This window comes from Muntiacus reevesi, chromosome 6, assembly GCF_963930625.1.
Source record: "Muntiacus reevesi chromosome 6, mMunRee1.1, whole genome shotgun sequence".
Classification (NCBI taxonomy): domain Eukaryota; kingdom Metazoa; phylum Chordata; class Mammalia; order Artiodactyla; family Cervidae; genus Muntiacus; species Muntiacus reevesi.
In genome coordinates, this window is record NC_089254.1 from 24002577 (window position 1) to 24023124 (window position 20548).

The 20548-nt window shown below is 37.2% G+C and overlaps 1 protein-coding gene across 1 annotated transcript; it reads right to left on the reverse strand.

Annotated features, from left to right (window-relative positions):
- Positions 1-8858: 8858 nt before the first annotated feature.
- Positions 8859-18868, reverse strand: AGR3 (anterior gradient 3, protein disulphide isomerase family member). Its single transcript, XM_065939851.1, has 7 exons — positions 18760-18868; positions 14411-14474; positions 11057-11109; positions 10457-10533; positions 10167-10230; positions 9650-9733; positions 8859-8908 (listed from the first exon to the last, which is right to left on the reverse strand). Exons 1-7 carry the CDS (start codon positions 18866-18868, stop codon positions 8859-8861), a joined length of 501 nt encoding a protein of 166 aa, XP_065795923.1.
- Between the last annotated feature and the right edge of the window lie 1680 nt (positions 18869-20548).

The window sequence follows — 20548 nt, forward strand, 5'->3', positions numbered from 1 at the left end:
ACGATGCTGCAGTCTATGAGGTCGCAAAGAGTCAGACACGACTAAGTCACGGAACAACAACAATAGAGGGTTGACGTAACAAAAGTAGGAAGTATTTCACGAGAGGCTTCAGGCCTGTGGAAGCCTCCTGAGGATTTGACCAATAGGGAGAGAGGGAGCTATTTGTTTGGATATGATGAAAATCAGAGATGCTAGAAGGCTCCCAATAGTCAAAGATTAATTTTATTATTTATTTAAGACAGTTTTTAAAATCTATGTTTTGAAGATATTTCATGTATTACGAGTCATAATGAAGCAGAGTATTTGATCAAAATAACTATTCTAACTCAGATAACTCTCAGGCCGTATAGATTCCATCCAACAAAAATAATTTAAAATTATTCCTATTTTTTATTTATACTTCTTAAAGAACATTAATGGATATTCATGTTGTGACACTTCTTTTGTCATTTTTGTCCTCCTCTAATTGTTTTAAATTTATGAGAGAGAGAGAGAGAAAAGGGAGAGAAAAATAGTCCTTCCTTGATATTTTCGCTAAATATCCCCCAGCTACTCGTCTGTGGTCCTACTCCAAGCCATATCAGGACACTCTTGCAGGACTGGAAAACTCAATTACTGTATTTCTCTGAACCTTTCTTCTGGAAGTAAATGCAAGAAGTCCTTTGGAAATTTTATTTTACTCTGATTGCTTTTTCCTTGTGGAGAGAATCAGATGAATCAAATTATCTTCCTTCTTAAATTGAATTTTCCAGTCATGCTATATGAAAAAGTTTATGGGTCAAACTATTTTGCTTTATGGGGGAGTATTCTTTTAAATAAGTTTTCCTACTGTGACTCATTTTCAAAAGTCAAAACACCACATTTAGAGGACTTAAAACATTTACTGCATTTATGAAATTAATTTTCATTCCAGTGGCCAGCTCTGGCTTTTCTTGGGTTGCTGCTTTGGAGAAGGTGATGTATTTTCCATAATGTCATCATCCATTGAAATCCATCTGTCTCCCTGCCCCTGCAGCGAGGGAGCTCTTTCAGGTTCAGCAGGGAAGCCAAATTAAATGCTAATCTCCACCTTTCCAGTAAGTATAGAAAAAACAAAAGTGAAAAAAACAGGCCTATAGGGAAGAGACAGGTATGTATACTCCTGCTCTAGAGGTGTAATGTGAAACTAATATTCTGTTAAACCTGTTGAACATTTACTCAGATTTCTTCACCAGTGCAGTTCATGTTTAAGATAAAAAATGACCCTGTCATACTGTGGAAGGAGCAACATAAATTACTAGAGAAAGACAATTAGATAGCCACACTTTCTGATTCAAGTTGGGAACCTGACTAGTACCCTTTTATTAATTAGCATGTACTTACATATCAAAGAACTCTCCAAATGAGAAAAATCTAGTCAGTCCCCAGTAGACTTCACTACATGGCTCCCTTCCATTCCTTTATTGACTGGGTCAGGTTTTAAGCAGAAAAAAAAGAAATCCAGGGCTCGTGACTCATTCCCCTGTCCTCTTGCTGTTCTGTAGCTGAGTTGTGTCTGACTCTGCAACCCCATGGACTGTAGCCCACCAGGCTCTTCTGTCCCTGGTATTGCCCAGGCAAGAAGACTGGAATGGGTTGGCAGTTCCTTCTCCAGGGGATCTTCCTGAGCCAGGCATCGAACCTGGTTCTACACTGGCAGGCGGGTTCTTCGCCCCATGAGCCACCAAGGAAGCTCTCCCCCTCCTCCTACGGTAGTTTAAATGCTGAGGTGTCCTAAAACTTCGGATATACTTTGGAAACTAAACTGAGGAATTTTTTTCTTATTCATTCTGGTCCAGTGCAAATATTTGTCTATTGAGAAATATATAATACATGCGACTCATAAACCCACCATCTGCCGAAAGTAAGCCAACACCCACCTGTGAGGAGACGGATGCAGGCTGGCTTCCTGTTTCTCCAGCTCCTGAGTGGAGGCCGCTGACGCTATGGAACCCGGCTTTATTTGCGCTGCCCCATGCTAGGATTGCCTGATCCAGTTACAAAGGGTGTGTACATTTGCTGCAAGCCATAAAGATTGCTTTCAGGTTCTGTTAGAGAAATGTTTTTACAGGAGTGGGGTCAAACGGAGGCTAAAAAAGACCCTCAGCTTTGGGTATGTGGGTGCATTTGTGAATCTTCAGGATATTGGTTGATCATGGTGCAAGGGATAAAATCAACAAATACATCACCTCTTGTTCTGAGAAGCAACAGGTGTGACGGCCCACATTAGCTGAGAGAAAGAGATCATCCTTGGTGGAGAGGATGACAGCAAAAAAGGACCTTCTACTCACAGTGGCTTATCTTTTGAAATGAGCAGAAGTCCTCATTTTACCTATAGACATTTGGCTGACACTTGACCTTAGAGTTCTTCCTGAAAAGCTTGCTCTTGCTACTTAACAATAAGCTTACAGAATCTAGAAGATGAATTTGTAGTGGAGTGGTTTTTCCTTGAAGCAGCTGCAATTGCTTTATTTTTAATATTATTTTATTGCTTTTGCATACCCTTTTTAATTGACATACAACTGATTTAAAATGTCAGTTAATTTCAAGTGTACAACACATTGCCATTGCTTTCTTAAAGAAAAGCTACCCACCTCCCAAGGCCCCAGCACCTCACCCCCTCCCGCCAGAAAACAAAAACTTAAGGATGATCACACTGCATAAAGTGTTCCCCTGAAGGGCTTACCTCTGAGATTGCCCTCCTTTGGAAAGACTCTAATACAAAATGGATACAGAAAGATGACTAATTTTTGTATTTTAGAGGTTGAAGGTTTTGAAACAAACCAACAACCACGTAATTTTTATGAAGGTTTTAGAGTGGTATTAGCATGTCTGACCTAAGAAACATGATTGGCTAAGACTCCTCTGTGATACATACAAGTTATTTGCCAAATCTAGGTATGAAATCAAATCTAGCTACATATATCGGCTCTTTTGGGGTGTGTTGCTTGGCTCAGCATTTTTTCTTAGGATAGGAGAAAGTTCTATGGTTGATGTGAATGCAGTTCTTAAGTTCCTCTTAGGGCTAACGAAGTCAGAAGAGAGCGCTTCAATACAGTTTCTAGGTTTCAGGTAGACAGGTGGTCTTAATAAGTCATTGAAAGCACCTTTATTTTTTAGTACCTGGAGGCACTAAAGCTTCAACAGCCTCTGTGTTCCAGGGTTAAGGGTGGAAGCGACAGGTGAGAGTACTAATCACAAAGGCCTTACGGGGGAGAAAAACGCTGCTGAAGGCAGAACTGCCCGAGAGCTGGTTCTGCAAGCTGCACTCTCGGTAGTAGTGGGACCTGGAAGGATGTCTTTAAGAATGAAGAATTCTGCCAAAAGGAAGCTGCTTTCTTGGAAAGTTTCCTGTGGGTATGGTGCGTAGTGTGATAAACTAGGAATAGCGGGTCATTTATATCCGCCATTGTTCACGAGGAGGTGTGTTTGGGACTGGAAATCACACCGTCCTGTCCACTTCTCTTGGTTTCCTTAGATGCCCATGTTGGGAATCAATTGCAGAATCACCGGGCGCTGGTGGAAGCCAGTCCTTTGGTTTGTTGGGGGTGAAACCTCCAAGCAGAGAATAGTGGGACTGCGTACAGTGTTTCTATAGCATGTTAATTGGAATCAATGTGCACTGCCCTTCTTTTATAAAGAATACGCTTTACATGTTTTCCGTTATAGCACACGTCAGTTTTGATAAAATCATATTTTTCACAACATACAGCTCTAAAGTGGAATAATATGGTAGTTAATCGTGTTGACCCCGGGGCCAAACTTGCTGGGTTTGAGAACTAACTCTGCTAATTAGCTATGTGAGCTTTCTTTTCTTTTTCATCAAGTTATTGAACATCTTCAGGCCCCAGCTAATCATAAGTAAAGTGAGGGGCACGGTATTTCACATTTGTGGTGAGGTATTAATGAGTAAGATCTCAACTCAGTGCCTGGAACTACAGAGGCCAGTATGTTTGCTTTAATAATAACTAACAATACCAAATGTGATAATCAGCTCTTTCTCTGGGTGTGACTTTTGTTTCTGCATTAAAACCGCAGCATTAGTTTTGATATTTCATAAACCTGACTTGACCAATTATGTATAGGTCTTTGTGTACTAAAATAACATTTTGCTGGGCAGAAATTTGTTTGGAGGGTAGGTTCACTTCAGTTCAGTCCAGTTGGTCAGTCGTGTCCGACTCTTTGCGACCCCGTGAACCGCAGCACACCAGGCCTCCCTGTTCATCACCAGCTCCCGGAGTTTACCCAAACCCATGTCCACTGCGTCGGTGATGCCATCCAACCATCTCATACTCTGTCGTCCCCTTTTCCTCCTGCCCTCAATCTTTCCCAGCATCAGAGTCTTTTCAAATGAGTTAGGTCTTCTCATCAGGTGGCCAAATTATTGGAGTTTCAGCTTCAGCATCAGTCCTTCCAATAAACACCCAGGACCGATCTCCTTTAGGATGGACTGGTTGGATCTCCTTGCAGTCCAAGGAACTCTCAAGAGTCTTCTCCAACACTATAGTTCAGAAGCATCAATTCTTCGGCATTCAGCTTTCTTTATAGTCCAACTCTCACATTCATACATGACTACTAGAAAAACTGTAGCCTTGACTAGACGGACCTTTATTGACAAAGTAATGTCTCTGCTTTTTAATATGCTGTCTCGGTAGGTCATAACTTTCCTTCCAAGGAGTGAGCGTCTTTTAATTTCATGGGTGCAATCACCATCTGCAATGATTTTGGAGCCCCCCAAAATAAAGTCAGCCACTGTTTCCACTGTTTCCCCATCTATTTGCCATAAAGTGATGGGAGGGTAACAGGCAAATTTACAGGAAGAAATGATTCGTCACTTGTAGCAGACCTTTAAGTGTGTGAAGAGAAGCTTTGATGTTACCTTATCCCCAAACTGGGGGTGGGGGAGGGGACAGCAGGGGGATTGGTTTGCTAGGGTTGTCCCGACAACCCTGACCACACACAGGCTAACTCAAAACAACAGGAACTTATCCTCTCACAGATGAGGCTAGGAGTCCCAGATCAAGGTGTTGGCAAGACTGGTTCTTTCTGATAGCTGTGAAGGATAATCTGTCCACTCTTACCTGGCTTCTTGCAGTTTGCTGTAACTTGCAGCATTCCTTGGCTTCTGTAGCATCACCGGGATCTCTGCCTTCCTCTTCACATGATATTCTGTCTCTGAGCATGACTGTGTTCAAAATCCCCTTTTTTGTAAGAATGTCAGTCATTCTGGTTTAGGGGCCCACCCCCTACTCCAGTGTGACCTCACCTGGGTCAATAATATCTTCAGTGACTCTATTTTCAAATAAGGTCACATTTGGAAACACTCGAGGATTTAAGACTGCAACCCCTGAATTTTGGGGGAACCCAATTCCACCTGTAACAGTATCCCGTCCTTGAAAACCCTATAAGGTACTTCAAGCAGTTGCAGGAGTCAGTCAATACTCGGGGAAAAATCCAATTGCCTGATTTCAAAGTTGTGGGCAGTGGATTCATTTCATCTCTTAAGAACAGACGTTCACAAACTGATGTTCATAAAGTTGAGCACTGTAACCACGGGGGAATTACACACTTATGTCATCGTACTCTGGCTGGTTGCCACCGTCTTGCCTCCCCCTGAAGTAGTCCGGATGTATTTTATGAGGGTGTGTGCATGCATGCATGTGAGAGAGGCTGACTTTCAGCAGCCAAGTGCTTTTCCTTTTGTGAAAAAATAGACGTTGCATTAGAAACAATGTTTAAAATCAGTGAGGCGAGGTCGGGGGAAGGTTATCTTTTGTTACACAGTAAGGATGTTTGTGAATACACAGATTTCCTATTATGCATCCCCTTCAGTGCTGTTGTGTTCAAGGAGTGCTACTGTAGATTCTCAAGCACATCTGTCTCCGTCTTTAGAGTATGTGATCCTCTATGTTTAAGTTTGTCTGAAGCTTGGCACAGTATCTTAACCTAATCTAAAATTCTGAAGGACCTTACTAAGGAAACCTTGTGCACTTTTGTATTTTAAAGTTAAACCAATGAACGAGAATGTGCTTTATTGTTTCATCATGTGGATTTCTATGATGGTGGGATACATTCTTGTTCAGAGATGCATGGATGCTACATCTTGTGTGAAGCCCCACTTGGAGTCGGAGCCATCCTCATGGTGGATCTTACCACTAGATTAGGAACTCTCGGGAACAGAATTGCTTTATTTTTATCTATTTTATCTTTGGATCCATAATATCAAACACAGTCTGTAGCACAGAGTAGAAGTTTAATTGGGAGAGATTAAGTGCTATAAAATAATTGAAGTTACTTTCTGGAACTTAGAAATTGATTGACTTGAAATGTAAAAGAAATGTTGCAAAAAAAGAGAAATGTTGCTGTTTTAGGCAAAAAATTGAGGAGGGGCAGCTAGTGCAGTAACAGGAAATCAAAGTACAGGTCACCCAGTTAAATGTGAATTTCACATAAATGGCAAATATGCTTTTGTGCATATTTGGAATTGTGCATATTGTTTCAGGTAGTTAGTATAAGTATATAATTCTTAATATTGGGTGTATTAAAGATGGAATAAATACCTTTTTGGAGGTTACAAAGTTAAAAGTAATGGAAGTGAAGTTACATGTACACATATGTTCTCTGTTTAGTCCTGTATTTCAAAGCTGGGGTAACCACAAATGATGGAGTCTAAACTACTGAGTTTATAAAATGAAGAAATCAGAAATATCAGCTAGGATATAGAATTTTAATTGTTAGAGTAGAGAAGGAAACTAAATTGGTTGCAAGACTACACTGATTAACTTATTATCAAATAATGTGTATATATGTATAGTAAAAGTTCTTGTAGGTATAATTATATGCATACATGAATTATATAATTTAAATATATATGAAAACATAAAGGTGCATATATTTTCATGGTAAAGAATAATCAGTTTATCATTTAGTAACATTTTTATACTACTTGAAGAAAAACAAGTGAATATTCTATTTTATTAGTTCTTAAGACTGCAACTGTCAACTGATTCCTTCTTAGTTCACTGCAAATAACCAGGGACCTCTGTACTATTTATGCAACAATGAAATCAGTTATATTACTCTTCATATATTAAATTATTATAGAGAATACAAATATACTTTTGATCTCTTAGAATGCATTAAAAAATAACTCCAAACTTTTATCTAAAATAAAAATAGGATGTTTAATATTCTTTTGCAAAGAGGATACATGGATATCTAATGTTGATGTAAAAAGAAGACATTACTTTGCCAACAAAGGTCCATCTAGTCAAGCTATGGTTTTCCAGTGGTCATGTATGGATGTGAGAGTTGGACTATAAAGAAAGCTGAGTGCTGAAGAATTAATGCTTTTGAACTGTGGTGTTGGAGAAGACTCTTGAGAGTCCCTTGGACAGCAAGGAAATCCAACCAGTTCATCCTAAAGGAAATCAGTCCTGAATATTCATTGGAAGGACTGATGCTGAAGCTGAAATTCCAATACTTTGGCCACCTTATGCAAAGAACTGACTCACTGGAGAAGACCCTGGTGCTGGGAAAGATTGAAGGCAAGAGGAGAAGGGGACAACAGAGGATGAGATGGTTGGATGGCATCACTGACTTGATGGGTATGAGTTTGAGCAAGCTCTGGGAGTTGGTGATGGACAGGGAAGCCTGGCGTGTTACAGCCCATGGCAAAGAGTTGGACACGACTGAGCGACTGAACTGAACTGTAACCTATTTATGTCTAACTAGATCAGTTGTTAAAAGTCTGCTTAAAATGAACTGAATAGTGATCAAGTAAAATCTGAAAGAAACTTTTCTTTCTCTGACTCATGAAACATTGGAATTAATTAGATATCAATATCATAAATGTTGTATACCTATCTCGTAAGATGGTATACCTTTGTATCTAAAATAATTCAAGTTATTTAAATGCAGCCAAATCCTATGGATTAGGATAATTTTTGCCTGTCTGAAACATTCTCGCCTTTCTGAGAATTAATCTCAGTTGATTAAGAGATTTTCATCAGTAATTAGAATTACTCTAACTGATGATGGAAATTTTGTCCATAAAAAATTAGGATTTGGGGGGACTGTTATTTGAAGGACTAGAAGACATGGATATGATCCTCTAGAAGCTTCCTGTGAAGAATTGAGTTGGTGGTTGAATGTTTGATAATTTCAGAGTATATAGATTCCTCTTCAGCTAGTTAGCTGCAGGAATACTTTAATATTCTGGAGACAGTTTTGTTCTTCTTAAAATTATTAAGTGTTAAATATCCACCTAATAAGAAAAATGTATTTAAAGTTTTAAAATATTATTTAAATTTATTATAATTAGGGATAAAAAGAAGTAAATGGTTAATTCTAAGAGTTGCACTGCTAAAAGTTTAAACAGTAAGTGGATAGAGATGAATCCATTTGCTTTGTTGACATGAAGATCAGGCATGACCTTAACTTGCATGTTCTATGTAAGAGAGGGGTCAGAAATAAGATTAGATTACTTGGTGGAAGGAAAGATAGATCAGAAAATAGAAACAACCAATGTAGATGCCTTTTTCTTAGGTCTCCACTGTAACTATCAGCTCATGAAAAGCTTTGTTTGCTACCAGTGCAGGCAAACCACAACATTGTCATGCTCAGGTTTTGACTTTTATTAAAATATCTTTTTCAAACCACAACATTGTCATGCTCAGGTTTTGACTTTTATTAAAATATCTTTTTACCTTCATAAGAATATTCAAGCACATTAAGAATCTAAATGATAATGTTATAGAATTCATGTACCCACCCATTTAGTTTTAGTCCGTTAACCAGAAGTTTTTCTTCGTGACATTTGACCTCTTAGAGGTACTATATTATAACTCGGATTGAATAAGTTTTAATGCTTTCTTCATGTTTTCTATCACTGTAATAAAGCAAATACACATTATTAGTAAATGAGAGTATAAAATTTTATAATTAACCCTGAATCTAAAATCAACCTGCTTAACAACTATAAAGATACGGGGATTTATTTGCAATATTAAAAACTATTATATAAAAGTGTACACATAAATTTAGGGATTAGACCTTTAAGAGCTGATTAATTAACTTTACGTTAAAGAATTTTATCAGAGGGATTTGAGGGGGTATCTGTTTTGGTAACTGATTACTTTGTATTAGTTTCGTTGGATATGACAAGCATAACTATCTTATTAAGCATAGCTGATAGTGAATGTTTTTAAGAATGAAAGTCTCAAGTCAGACTGTATCTCCTTGCTTATAGTCATTAAAGGAAGAGGAAGACATTTAATTGTTAATCACTTTGAGGAAACCACATATGATCTTTGATATGAGGAGAATGGACAGGTTTTCTTAAAGTGTAATTTTAATGTGTACTCTATCCTGTTTAATGGTCTTAACATTTAGTGATCACAAGGACTGTTAGAGATCCCTGTTGAAAAAAAGGGATTTCAAGTTGTCCCAGAAATTCTGTCAATTGGAGCTAAGAGTTTGCATTTTAACCACAACCACCACTGCCAATCCCAGGAACTGTGATGGGTGGGAAGCACTGTTTGAGGGAAAGTGCAGATGGACGGCATCACTCACCCTTATAACAGTCAAGTGTTGCGAGCATCACTGTTTAAGATAATTTGAGAATACTTACATAGTGGTAAATCCTGAGGTTCGTACGTATATAATCTGTTCGAGTATCTTCCGGTTATATCAGCTCTGACCGTTAAAGAAGGATCTGCCCACAAAATATAAGTTACTTACATACTTTTTAAAAGTTCTGAAAATCATTCATGCCTCTAGCTCTGAAACAAACATTAAGCATATTTACAAGCTAAATCAGTTTTCATGTTAATTCATGATGAGTTAATCAGAATTTCCATTTTAGTGTGCTACAGCTCTCTATCAACATAGTTTAGAGAACTGTACTGAGAGTATTTTGGGGATTGATTTAATAGCATGAGTTAATTTAAAAATAAAACTTTAATATTTATAAGTTGCAAATATAGATATAATGAGTTTGACTGTTGAACTAACAAGAGCTGTTGTTGGACTGGGTTACTAATGACTCCCCTTTAAAAGGAATAGTACTTGAACTAACATTTGAAAGTAAATAAAAGCAAGAAGGCTACTGATTTTGTAAATCTGATGGGAAGAGATTACACAATTACCCACAAACATGATTCTAGGCACATATTGTCCATCAGGTGATAAATTCTTATCTGTGGTCTCATGCTAGCAAAAGAAGAAAAAAAATGTTATTGGGTTGTTTTTAACAGTTGATTTAAAAATAGTTTATGTAAACAGGTTTTCAGTAAATTGTATATTTTAGCCTCTTACAATCCTATATAACATTCTATGTCCACTAATACTGTATAGCTCTTTTTGCGTTTAAAGACTAAAAGAGATTAAACTTTTCCATTGAATTGAAATATTTAAAAAAATTGTAGAGATCATGTACCATGAGATTCAGCATGATGAAATTATTCTGAGCCATTTCTTGTATTTCTTTATTTTGGGCAAACACTTTTTTTAGTGCTGTGGGGGAAGATAGAATGCCAGTTAGTTTCAAGGATCAAGATTACTTTAAAATAATGTAGCAAAATAAAGCTAGTATTTTGCAGTTGTTTGCTTCTATAACTTGGATGTTAACAGTTGATTGGCCCATTGCTATTCTGTCTCTCATTGGATAACAGTGAGGGACACAGTCTATCCAAGGTGGGGGGGGGACATCAAGGGATAATCACATTGAAATCACCAGTTTTATAATGTTACTTAATTCATTGACTCATTGGTTAAAGCATCATCTTTTCAGCCAGTTTTCCCACCTTTTTGGGGGCAGGGGAGGCAGAGGGATATAAAATCCTAAAGGACACATAATATAAATATATTCAGTGGATTGCTAACAATCGTTGTAGTCAGTAAGCCCATTAGTAAAATGGTGGTACTCTATCAGTTGTCTTTTTTTTTTTTTAAATTTCGAGTGCTTTCTTAATTTGTAGCTAGGTCACTTTCTTACTTCATATTGAAAATACAACACAATCTTAAAAGCATAAATTACCTTGGCAGTATTGACAGTCCTCCAAGTGATGAATAACCATCAGTGGCTTGTTACTAAACAGAGAGAGTGTGAAATTGAGCCAAGTGATTCATTCGAGTCAAACTGTACAGGGAAATTAGATTTAAGGTTTTCATACTTTGTGTAAGACATTAAAATTCTCAGGTTGACAAATCACAGCGCTGTAATCTATGGGGGTGTTACTCATAAAATGACCCCAGAACTGAAGCATCAGCCTCACCAGAAATGTAGCTCATTAGCAATGTAAATTTTCTGACTCTCTCTGGGTCCACTCAATCAGAATCTCTGGGGGTGAGGGCCAGGAATCATAGCTTAACAAGTTGACCAGGTCATTCTTATATATACTATAGTATAGTTAGAAAGATAGTAAATTCTGCCTCCAAAGTTGAAAGGATATGAACAAGACATTCATTTCCAGTGAACATGTGGTATAAAATTTTAGGAGAATAAAGGTTTTACTTATTTTCTGTTTTTAGTTTTTGCAAAAAGGCTATTTGGTTATTTTTACCAACTTTCACTCTTGTCATAATTCTATAAGCAATCTCAGTGAGAGTTCCCTTCTATATATTTTTCAGTGTCAGTTTGATTTTAACCCTTGGAAAAAAATTCTTTACGGTAGTTAATTGACTACTATTTAGAATTAGAGAAAAGTTAGAATGTTGATTATAGTAAAGGATAAATGAATTATGATTTGTATACATAAGATATTTTTTAATGTTTAATTTTGAGAGGATGTTGGGTCCAAAAAGAGACGAATGTAAAAATATAAATCATAAACCTTTAAAAGAACAGAGGTAATTATATGAAATACACCTCAAAGAAAATATGAAACTTTGAGTTGTTCATAATTTCATTTAATTCTCAAACTTAGAATTCACATTACTTTTAGGTAAAAGAAATCCTACAACTTTTAAAATTTATAACATAGGAAGCTAACATTTACTAACTTCACATTTCCTTTTTTTTCCCTTTTTAACTTTGGTGACACTCAAGCCTAAAGAAATACAAAGGTGAGGCAAGAGTAGCACTGAGGGCAAAAACTTAAGTTTGTTTCTGCATCGTAGACATCCCTCATGCCTCACCGTAATATCAGCCCTTCCATACTCCAAGAATTTAAAGAAATAAAATTTTGCAATTGTATATTCTAGTACCTTAATGGTTTCATCCTTATAATTAATCTTTGTAGTTTATTTTGGTGTAAAATGTGAGGTATGGATACATGACTCTCAAATTCTAACAATAATTATTTTATATACTCTCTGTCCCCTATTCCTGATTTAAAATGCTACTTTATCAGGAACACAGTTTCTGTTGTATCTGGTTTTATTTCTATTCTCTCCATTCTGTTCAGTTCATTTACCAGTAACATATTGTTTTATTGTAGTTTGGTAAAATGTTACATATTGATTAAAGGCTAGTCCCCACTGGTTTCTTTTTCAGAATGTTCCTAACTATTTGTTTCTATGTTCCCATTTCAATTTTAGAATTATTTTTTAAACAAAAATTGTACTAATATATTGTGATTGTCTTTAAAAAGTTTGAAGTATGAAGAGAACTGACATTTTTACAATGTTGAGTCTTCCTATATAAGAACACAGAACTCTTATCATAGGTTTGTCATTTTCTCAGTAGTACATTTAGTTCATAATAGATTTCATGCATTTTCTGTCATTTATCCTGAGTAATTTTGTCTTTTTTTGCTGCTATTTGACCATTTTAATTTTATGTGCGTGCATGCTAAGTCACTTTAGTTGTGTCTGACTCTTTGTCACCCGATGAACTGTAGCCCGTCAGGCTCCTCTGTCCATGGGATTCTCCAGGCAGGAATACTGGAGTGGGCTGCCATGCCCTCCTCCAGGGGATCTTCCTGACCCAGGGGTCATACCCATGTCTCTTACGTCTCCTGAATTGGCAGGCAGGATCTTTATCACTGGCACCACCTGGGAAGTCCTTTAATTTTGTTTATATATATATGCCATTGATTTCTGGGTATTAATTTAGTCTCATCTAATTTAACTTAATTTTCATACTTCTGAATACTTAGAGTTGATTCTCAAGTTTTTCATGTACACAGTCAACATCTGCAAATGAAGATACTTTCACACTCTCCTTTTAAAGTTTTTCTCATCTAATTGCATTGATTGGTGTCTCGAGAACAATATTAATAATTGTGGTGATTAAAGAATCCCATCAGTGGGATACTTTAATTGATTTTCCCAGTTAGCATGATACTGGGTGTTTAGGTTTTTTTTTTTTTTTTTTTTTTCTGGGATGGCTATTTCTTTGTTAGGATAAATAAAAATAAATTGATATTGTTAAATAAAAGTTTAAAAAACTCCAGTATGGATTTGGCATTATTGTAAATGCCTCTTCACCATTTATGTTGATGGGAGGAGACACTTGTATGATTTGTGTCCTTATGAATATTAGATTATTTTAATAGATTTCTTAATCTTGAATCTTTTGTCATTCCCAAACTGAATTTCACTTTTTCAGAGCGTATTTTTTTAAGTGTTCTGTTGGCTGCTCTTTGCTAATATGTTGTTTGCTTTTTGCATTTCTCTTTGATAATAAGATTATTCTATAAACTTTCCTGTGTTTTTTGGTAATGTTTGTCCAGTGTTGAGAGTGTGTTACTCAATTATTTGGAATCTTTCCTTTTTCTTTGAAGAGTTGAATTGAACGCTCTTTTGATATTTGATAAATATTTGGGGTGCTTTTAAAAATGTAAGTTTCTCAGCTCTATCCCCTCAAAGTCAATAGATCTTGAAGGATAAAAATCATGTCACTCTTGGTTATTGAGTACATAACAGTGCCTGGCACATAGCAGTGGGTACTCAGTAAGTACTGGACTGCCTGACCATGAATGGATTTTAAAGAAGGCTCTTTAAATTGTTCTGATAATCAGACAGCCTTGAGAAGCACTGCTCTAAACCAGGTTCCTGTTTAAGCTTGTATAATACCCAGTGTGTAAAGCTGTTTTATTTATGCAGCTAATATTCAAAAGTTTACTTGGTGGATGTTAACTAGACTTATTGCTGTACCATTTTGCAATATATACAAATATCCAATCATTATTTTGTATGTCTGACACTAGTATAATGTTAAGTCAGTTATTCCTCAGTATAAAAACTTGCCTGGGTTATTAAAAAAATTAATACAAGGATATTTTGAACTCTTGTTTATAAAAAATTCTAATAGCAACTCTTAGTTTAAACAGCACTCAATATCAGAGCAAATTGTTACTGTGTCCTTTCAAAAGCAAACATGCTAGTTTTTTGGCTCAGCGATGAGGTATGTGTATCATCTGTCAAAGTCGAATGAGAGGTATTTTACCTTTTTTGAGTATGAAAGAGACCTTCCTCATAAGTCTGCACCCAAATGATGTCATCTCCCCATCCTAAAACAGAAGAGGGAAATCAGTGTCAATTCAAGACCCCTGAAGAGTTCTGAAATGCGCATGTGCAGTTTGGTGTAGAGGATAGATGACTGCAACTGGGTAGGAAGAAGTTGTGCCCTTTTAGATGACAGTGCTGAGGTTGTGCAGCTGTGTTTCACATCTCAACTGCCCGTGGCCTTGAACCCAGTAAGTATTCAGCAGATGCTATTATGGTTAGTGTTGATTGGCAAGATATCTTTGGACCATGCAAAAACTCTGGCTTTCAGGTTGTACAGGAGAAGACTAGTTGATCTGCATGCTTTGTAAGTGCTAGTGCTAAGTTGCTTCAGTCATGTCTGACTCTTTGTGACCTGTGGACTGTAGCTCGCCAGGTTCCTCTGTCCATGGGTTTCTCCAGGCAAGAATACTGGAGTGGTTTGCCGTTTACTCCTCCAGGGGATCTTCCAGACCCAGGGATTGAACCCAAGTCTCTTGCATCTCCTGCATTGGCAGGAGAGTTCTTTACCACTAGCGCCACCTGGGAATCCCATGCATACTTTGTCAATCTATTAGGAATATGTTGGACTGTACTGTTTACTGTCCTTGAAGCTTGAGTACTGAGAGATGTTGATGCCTTTAAAATCAGAATACATCATGAAAAAAAACAATTTCAAATTTTGCTTTTGAGTTTTAACAGGTAAAAAATTCTGCTGTGGAACTTTCATGGTTGAGAGATAAACCAATAAAACACAGTTGTTTTGGAAGCATCCAAAAAAGAGTGGAGGAGAGGGAAACAGAACCCAAGGAGTAGAGAGAGAACCTACAGGTCCTTAAAGAGGTGATGTGAGGAGTTGGGGATGTATACTGGTGACTGAAGAATGACTGTCGGGGAGAATGCACAAAGTATTTCAAAGTATTTTCTGGAAATGTCTCAGTCTACAGATGGAAAGGATTGAATTAATTTGAAAATAGAAATATTTGCGGACTAGTTTGTACTCAGATTTTTTTGTATGCTGGAGTTTCTTGTTTTGATACCATGGCTTAAAAGATGGCCAGGACTTATGAAGCAGAATTATGAAGCGAGATAAATATGATGGCATGATTTTTGCCAGATTTTAGTTTGTTTGTTAATAGAGCCTATTAAATATAATTAATAACAATACATCTGTGGAAAGTAGATACTTTTTTTGGTCTGTTTACCTAGTGTGCGACCATTACCGCAATAATTAAGGGAACATTTTTGTCACCTGAAAAAAGAAACCCTTTCCCACTCAGTTACCACCACCTAATCCTTTCACTTCCTCAACCCTAAGAAACACTGACTCCACTTTCTGTCTGTAGGTTCCCTTATTCCAGAGGTTTTGTGTCTGTGGAGTCACATAGGATGTGATGCATTTTATGGCTGGATGCTTTCATTCGGTACGATGTTTTCACGGTTCATCCATGTCACTGCGTGTATCAGGACTTCATTCTTGGGCCATTCCATTGTAACACTATACCACGTTTTGTTTATCCAGTTATCATTTGATGAACATTTGGGTTGTTTCTACTTTCTGGATTTTATGAATACTGCTGCTGTGAACACATGGGTGCAAAACTTTTGGGCGAACATGTTTTCATTTTCCCTGGGTATATCCCTAGAGGTGGAATTGCTGGACCAAATGGTAACTGTACCTTTAACATTCTGGGGGCACTAGGAGACTTTTCCCAAAGTGACTGCATTATTTTACTGCCTTACCAGAAATGTTGTTGGCTTTTTTTTTTTTTTTTTTGCTTGATTTTAGAAGCTGGGCATTGGAAGACAAACTTATGCTAGCTTAGTAACTCCCCCCCTTAGCAGGAATCGTTCCTGTCTATAGTAATCCTGAACGATTTTCTTTGCTTGAGCTTATGTAGTAACTTTATGCTACATTTAGCATTCGGTAAAAGTTCCTTTGGAAATAGCCAGTGAGACTAGGCTCCTACTTAATTTCCCTATTCTGTTGCAAATACCATTCAAAGCCAGAATGTCAGCAATGGGAAGAATCACTGTTCTCTGCCCTTGGCGAACTTAGTTCTGCAAACATTAAAGGAACATCTGCTATATGCCTTGCTCCACTTGGCACTGGGTGTACAAAGGTGGAGGAGTATAGTCCCTGCTCTCAAACAGTTCGTTCATAGCTTGGCAAGATAGTCATATTGTATTATAATTGTCTTTATACACTTTGCCTCATAATCACAATAGGCCAAAGGTGGTAGAGAATTTAAACTGTCTTCAGGGTCTCTGTTCATTGTAGTTGTTTAGTCACTCAATCGTGTCCAACTCTTTGTAACCCCATGGACAGCAGCATGCCAGGCTTCCCTGTCCTTCACCATCTCCTGGAGTTTGTGCAAATTCATGTCCATTGAGTTGATGTTTCCATCCCAACCATCTCATCCTCTGTTGCCCCCTTCTCCTCATGCCCTCAATTTTTCCCAGCATCAGCGTCTTTACCAATGAGTCAGCTGTTTGCATCGGGTAGTCAAAGTATTAGAGCTTCAGCATCAGTCCTTCCCATGAATATTCAGGTCTGATTTCCCTTAGAATTGACTGGTCTGATCTCCTTGCAGTCCAAGGGACTCTCAAGCATCTTCTCCAACACCAGAGTTAGAAAGCATTGTTTCTTTGGCACTTAGCCTTCTTTATGGTCCAACTCTCACATCCGTACATGACTACTGAAAAAACCATAACTTTAACCTGATGGACCTTTGTCAGCAAAGTTGTATCTCTGCTTTTTAATATCCTGTCTAGGTTTGTCATAGCTTTCCTTCCAAGGAGCAAGTGTCTTTTAATTTCATGGTGCAGTCACCATCCATGGTGATTTTCGAGTCCAAGAAAGTAAAATATGTCACTGTTTCCACTTTTCCCCCTTCTATTTGCCATGAAGTGATGGGACTGGATGCCATGATCTTAGTTCATAATTCAGTACTGGTTATGTTTACTTGTCATCAGATTTCATTCATCTTCATTATGTGTTTATTGACTACTTACTGTATGCCAGGTGCTGGTTGCAGAGCAGTTCTTTTAATTCCAAAGAAAGTTAAGGTTTTGGGGTTCATTTTTATATTAAACTATTTCTTAACTTTTCCCAATTAATATTCCCTCTTCTCCCTAACAGTGCTCTGTTTAACTGGTGCTGCTCCCCACTCCAAGCAGCTCCATGTGCTACTTGGTGATACACGTGGTGTTTTAATTCAGACATTGAGGGCCTCTAAGGGCAGTGACTACTTTGGTCTTTGGCAATTGAAGGCTACTGAGTTCATTGTTTTATGACTATTGTATGTGTATATATAGAGATCATATGATAAATTACACTTAGGAAAATATTTCCCCCTTTTATTTATTTTGCAAAAGCTTACTGATTTTTTTACACTTTCTGTGCTTTTAAACTGAGGTAGAATTAATTATTTTGGCTAAATATTTGTGAGCAGTTGGCTGGTATCCGGTACATTTATTAAGGGATAAATTAACTCGGAAAGAAAGTCAATATTTTCAAATTTGAAATTATGCTATAGTTTATCTCTATTTGTTTATTACTTAGTTCACATTGCCATTCCAAGTACTGGTCAAGTGTTATTTTTGGGTTATGCTACTAATTTAGAATTAGCTATGTGCAGAAATTTACATTTCTGATAGCTGAAAATGTAGGAATCAATTTTGAGAATCTTGTTTATATTTCTTTACAGGTGAAGATATATTTGTTTCTTAGGCCGAAGTAAAGCAGCTGGTGCAAAATAGATGTTTTCTAAACAGTGAAACCCATGGCAAATCTAGATCATGTTGTCTAAAAATACTATAGCAGTTACCCGGAGTCAGCATAGCAAATGCTTGGTTATCCAGAATTGTTGGAGGATGGAGATAAAATAATTTTTGAGGGATCCAAGTATAAAATCATTTCAAATTATTTTCTTGCCTGAATAAATATTGGACAGAGCACTGGAACAGATTCTGCGGAAATCCTGATTGCATTTAGGATATCAATATGACATATCAATCAATAGAATTTTCCAGAATTTTCTAGGACTCTGGTTACCAAAGTTATAGGCCATCAAACTAGTTTTGCACTATTTCTATAGAAGATGCAGCAATTTTTTTTTTTCATTTGATTTGGCTCACTTTTTAAAATTAACTGATGCTTTCTGGGATTCTTCTCCCCCTGTTTTCCAGTGACAAACAACCAAAAATTCCAGTTAATAGAGTCGGTTTTATACCTAGACTGTGAGCAAGAGATGAATTTTAAAACAATCCAAATGATTGAGTTTAGAGAACAAAATGAAATTCCAGTACCTCTTGAAAGTGTCTGAGGAGGTCTCTTTTCCTTTTTGATAGCAATGCCAAGGTTGGAGGAAACTGTGATGAATAAGAGGCAGAGGACCAGAGCTGAGTGTGACATCATGTCTTCTCAAGAATCCTTCAGAACTGGATGGTAAAAAATGTCAGAACCTAGTAGGTTACCTCAGGCTGTCATCAAGACATTTGTTAAGAGTTAGACCAAACTTAGGCTGACAGGTTGCTTTGCTTATGTGAGTTGACATGGTACAACCATCTAGAACTTTCACATTTTATTTTTAAATTATTGTAAAAATGCAGTCAATTCAATAAAAGTCCAGTTGATGAAAAGCCACAGTGTTTGGGCTTCCTGGGGGCGGTACAATGAGGTTGACACCCAAATAGGCACCCAAAGCCTCTTTCTGACAGCATTTGAGTGCTTACAGCGCTGCTTTAAATCTCAGATAAAATCATGTTGATTAAAGGGATGCCCCTGCTGAATGCAATGGGAAGGTGACAAGTGTCATGCATAAATAATCTTTGCCTTTTGATTAAAACACCATTTTAACTTTATGCCAAGACAGGAAGATGAGGCATGAACAACTACTGCTTAAAATGGAAATGAGAGGAAAAACGGAATATGGAGGTCCTTGCTTTTCAGTTCCTTGATAGTCATTTATCTTTATCCTCCCATCCTTTACTCAGCATTTTGCTGTTCACTGTGCAACCCTGCCCTAGTTAAACCTCAGGCCTCTCATTTTAGTATCTTTCTCTTGCCAGTGGTGCATTTGGTTCTCTCCTGGATTGAAAATGTTTGCTTCGGTTCTATTTAAATTATTTTCTTTCCTAATCTGGAAAGGACTCACTCGTAAATGTCTTTGTATTGAGAAACCCTGTTAAACAATAATCATGTTGCTGGTAAGTATCGCAGTTTAAGTTCTTATAACTTGGTAATACTGTAAAACATTTCCAAATGCCATCTTTTACCTTATGGATGTCATCTTGTACTGTGAAGACTGGAACAAAGAAAGGGTAGATTTCAGTAGGGGATAAAGACAGTTGAATCTGGAGCACAGAGTCCAGTGTGGGGAGGGCAGGCTTTGTTGGGGTGAAGGTTGCTGTAGAGAAATGGAAGCAACCATCTAAGGCAGGGTCTTAACTTGGGTCCAAGGAGCTTTTGGACGATCTGTGATTGAGCTCCTGAAGTCTCAAAAATCTCTGAATTTGTCTGTAAAATTTTATGAGCCTTTGTTTTCTTTTCTGGGGAAGAGAGCCCCCAGTTGCCTTAAGATTCTTCCAGGTATCTTTAGAAGCAAGGAGTTAAGAAGCAGTTACTCTGGAGGAAGCATGAGAAAAAATTCTTTATGATACAGAAAGAAATAAGTAGGTAGAATTGCTATCAAAAGAAGTTATAACTTCACTTTTTTCTTAGTTTAAAGCTGCTAAATTTAAATAGGAACTGATTTTTTTCAGATTTCAAGTTATTAGGTATGATTGTCAGACTGTTCTACTTAAATCAAAATATTTGTTTTCTGTTTGACATTGATAAATTGTAAAAGAGGTACTAAATATGTTCTATAATGAAGACAGTCAATTTATATATTAATGTTTTGGGTGAGTAGTAATTTCCCTGGTGAATAGAACATGAACGACTTACAATCCTCCAGTATCAGATGCCTGGGTTAATCTGATTGGGGGACGCAGATGAACATGATACGGTTATGTGCCGGGAGCAGCTTGCACTGCACTCGGAGGCCAATAACCACATATCTACAATTAGGTGTTATAAACACTGGCAGCATTTTCT

Coding starts and splice junctions, on each gene's coding strand:
- AGR3 (XM_065939851.1), bottom strand. CDS start 18,868: ATGATGTCACACTCAGCTCTGGTCCTCTGCCTCTTATTCATCACAGTT. Junction 11,110..14,410: donor CTCTTTCATACTCAAAAAAG/GTAAAATACCTC, acceptor CTCTCTGTTTAG/TAACAAGCCACTGATGGTTA. Junction 9,734..10,166: donor GCCTAGAATCATGTTTGTGG/GTAATTGTGTAA, acceptor TTTTGTGGGCAG/ATCCTTCTTTAACGGTCAGA.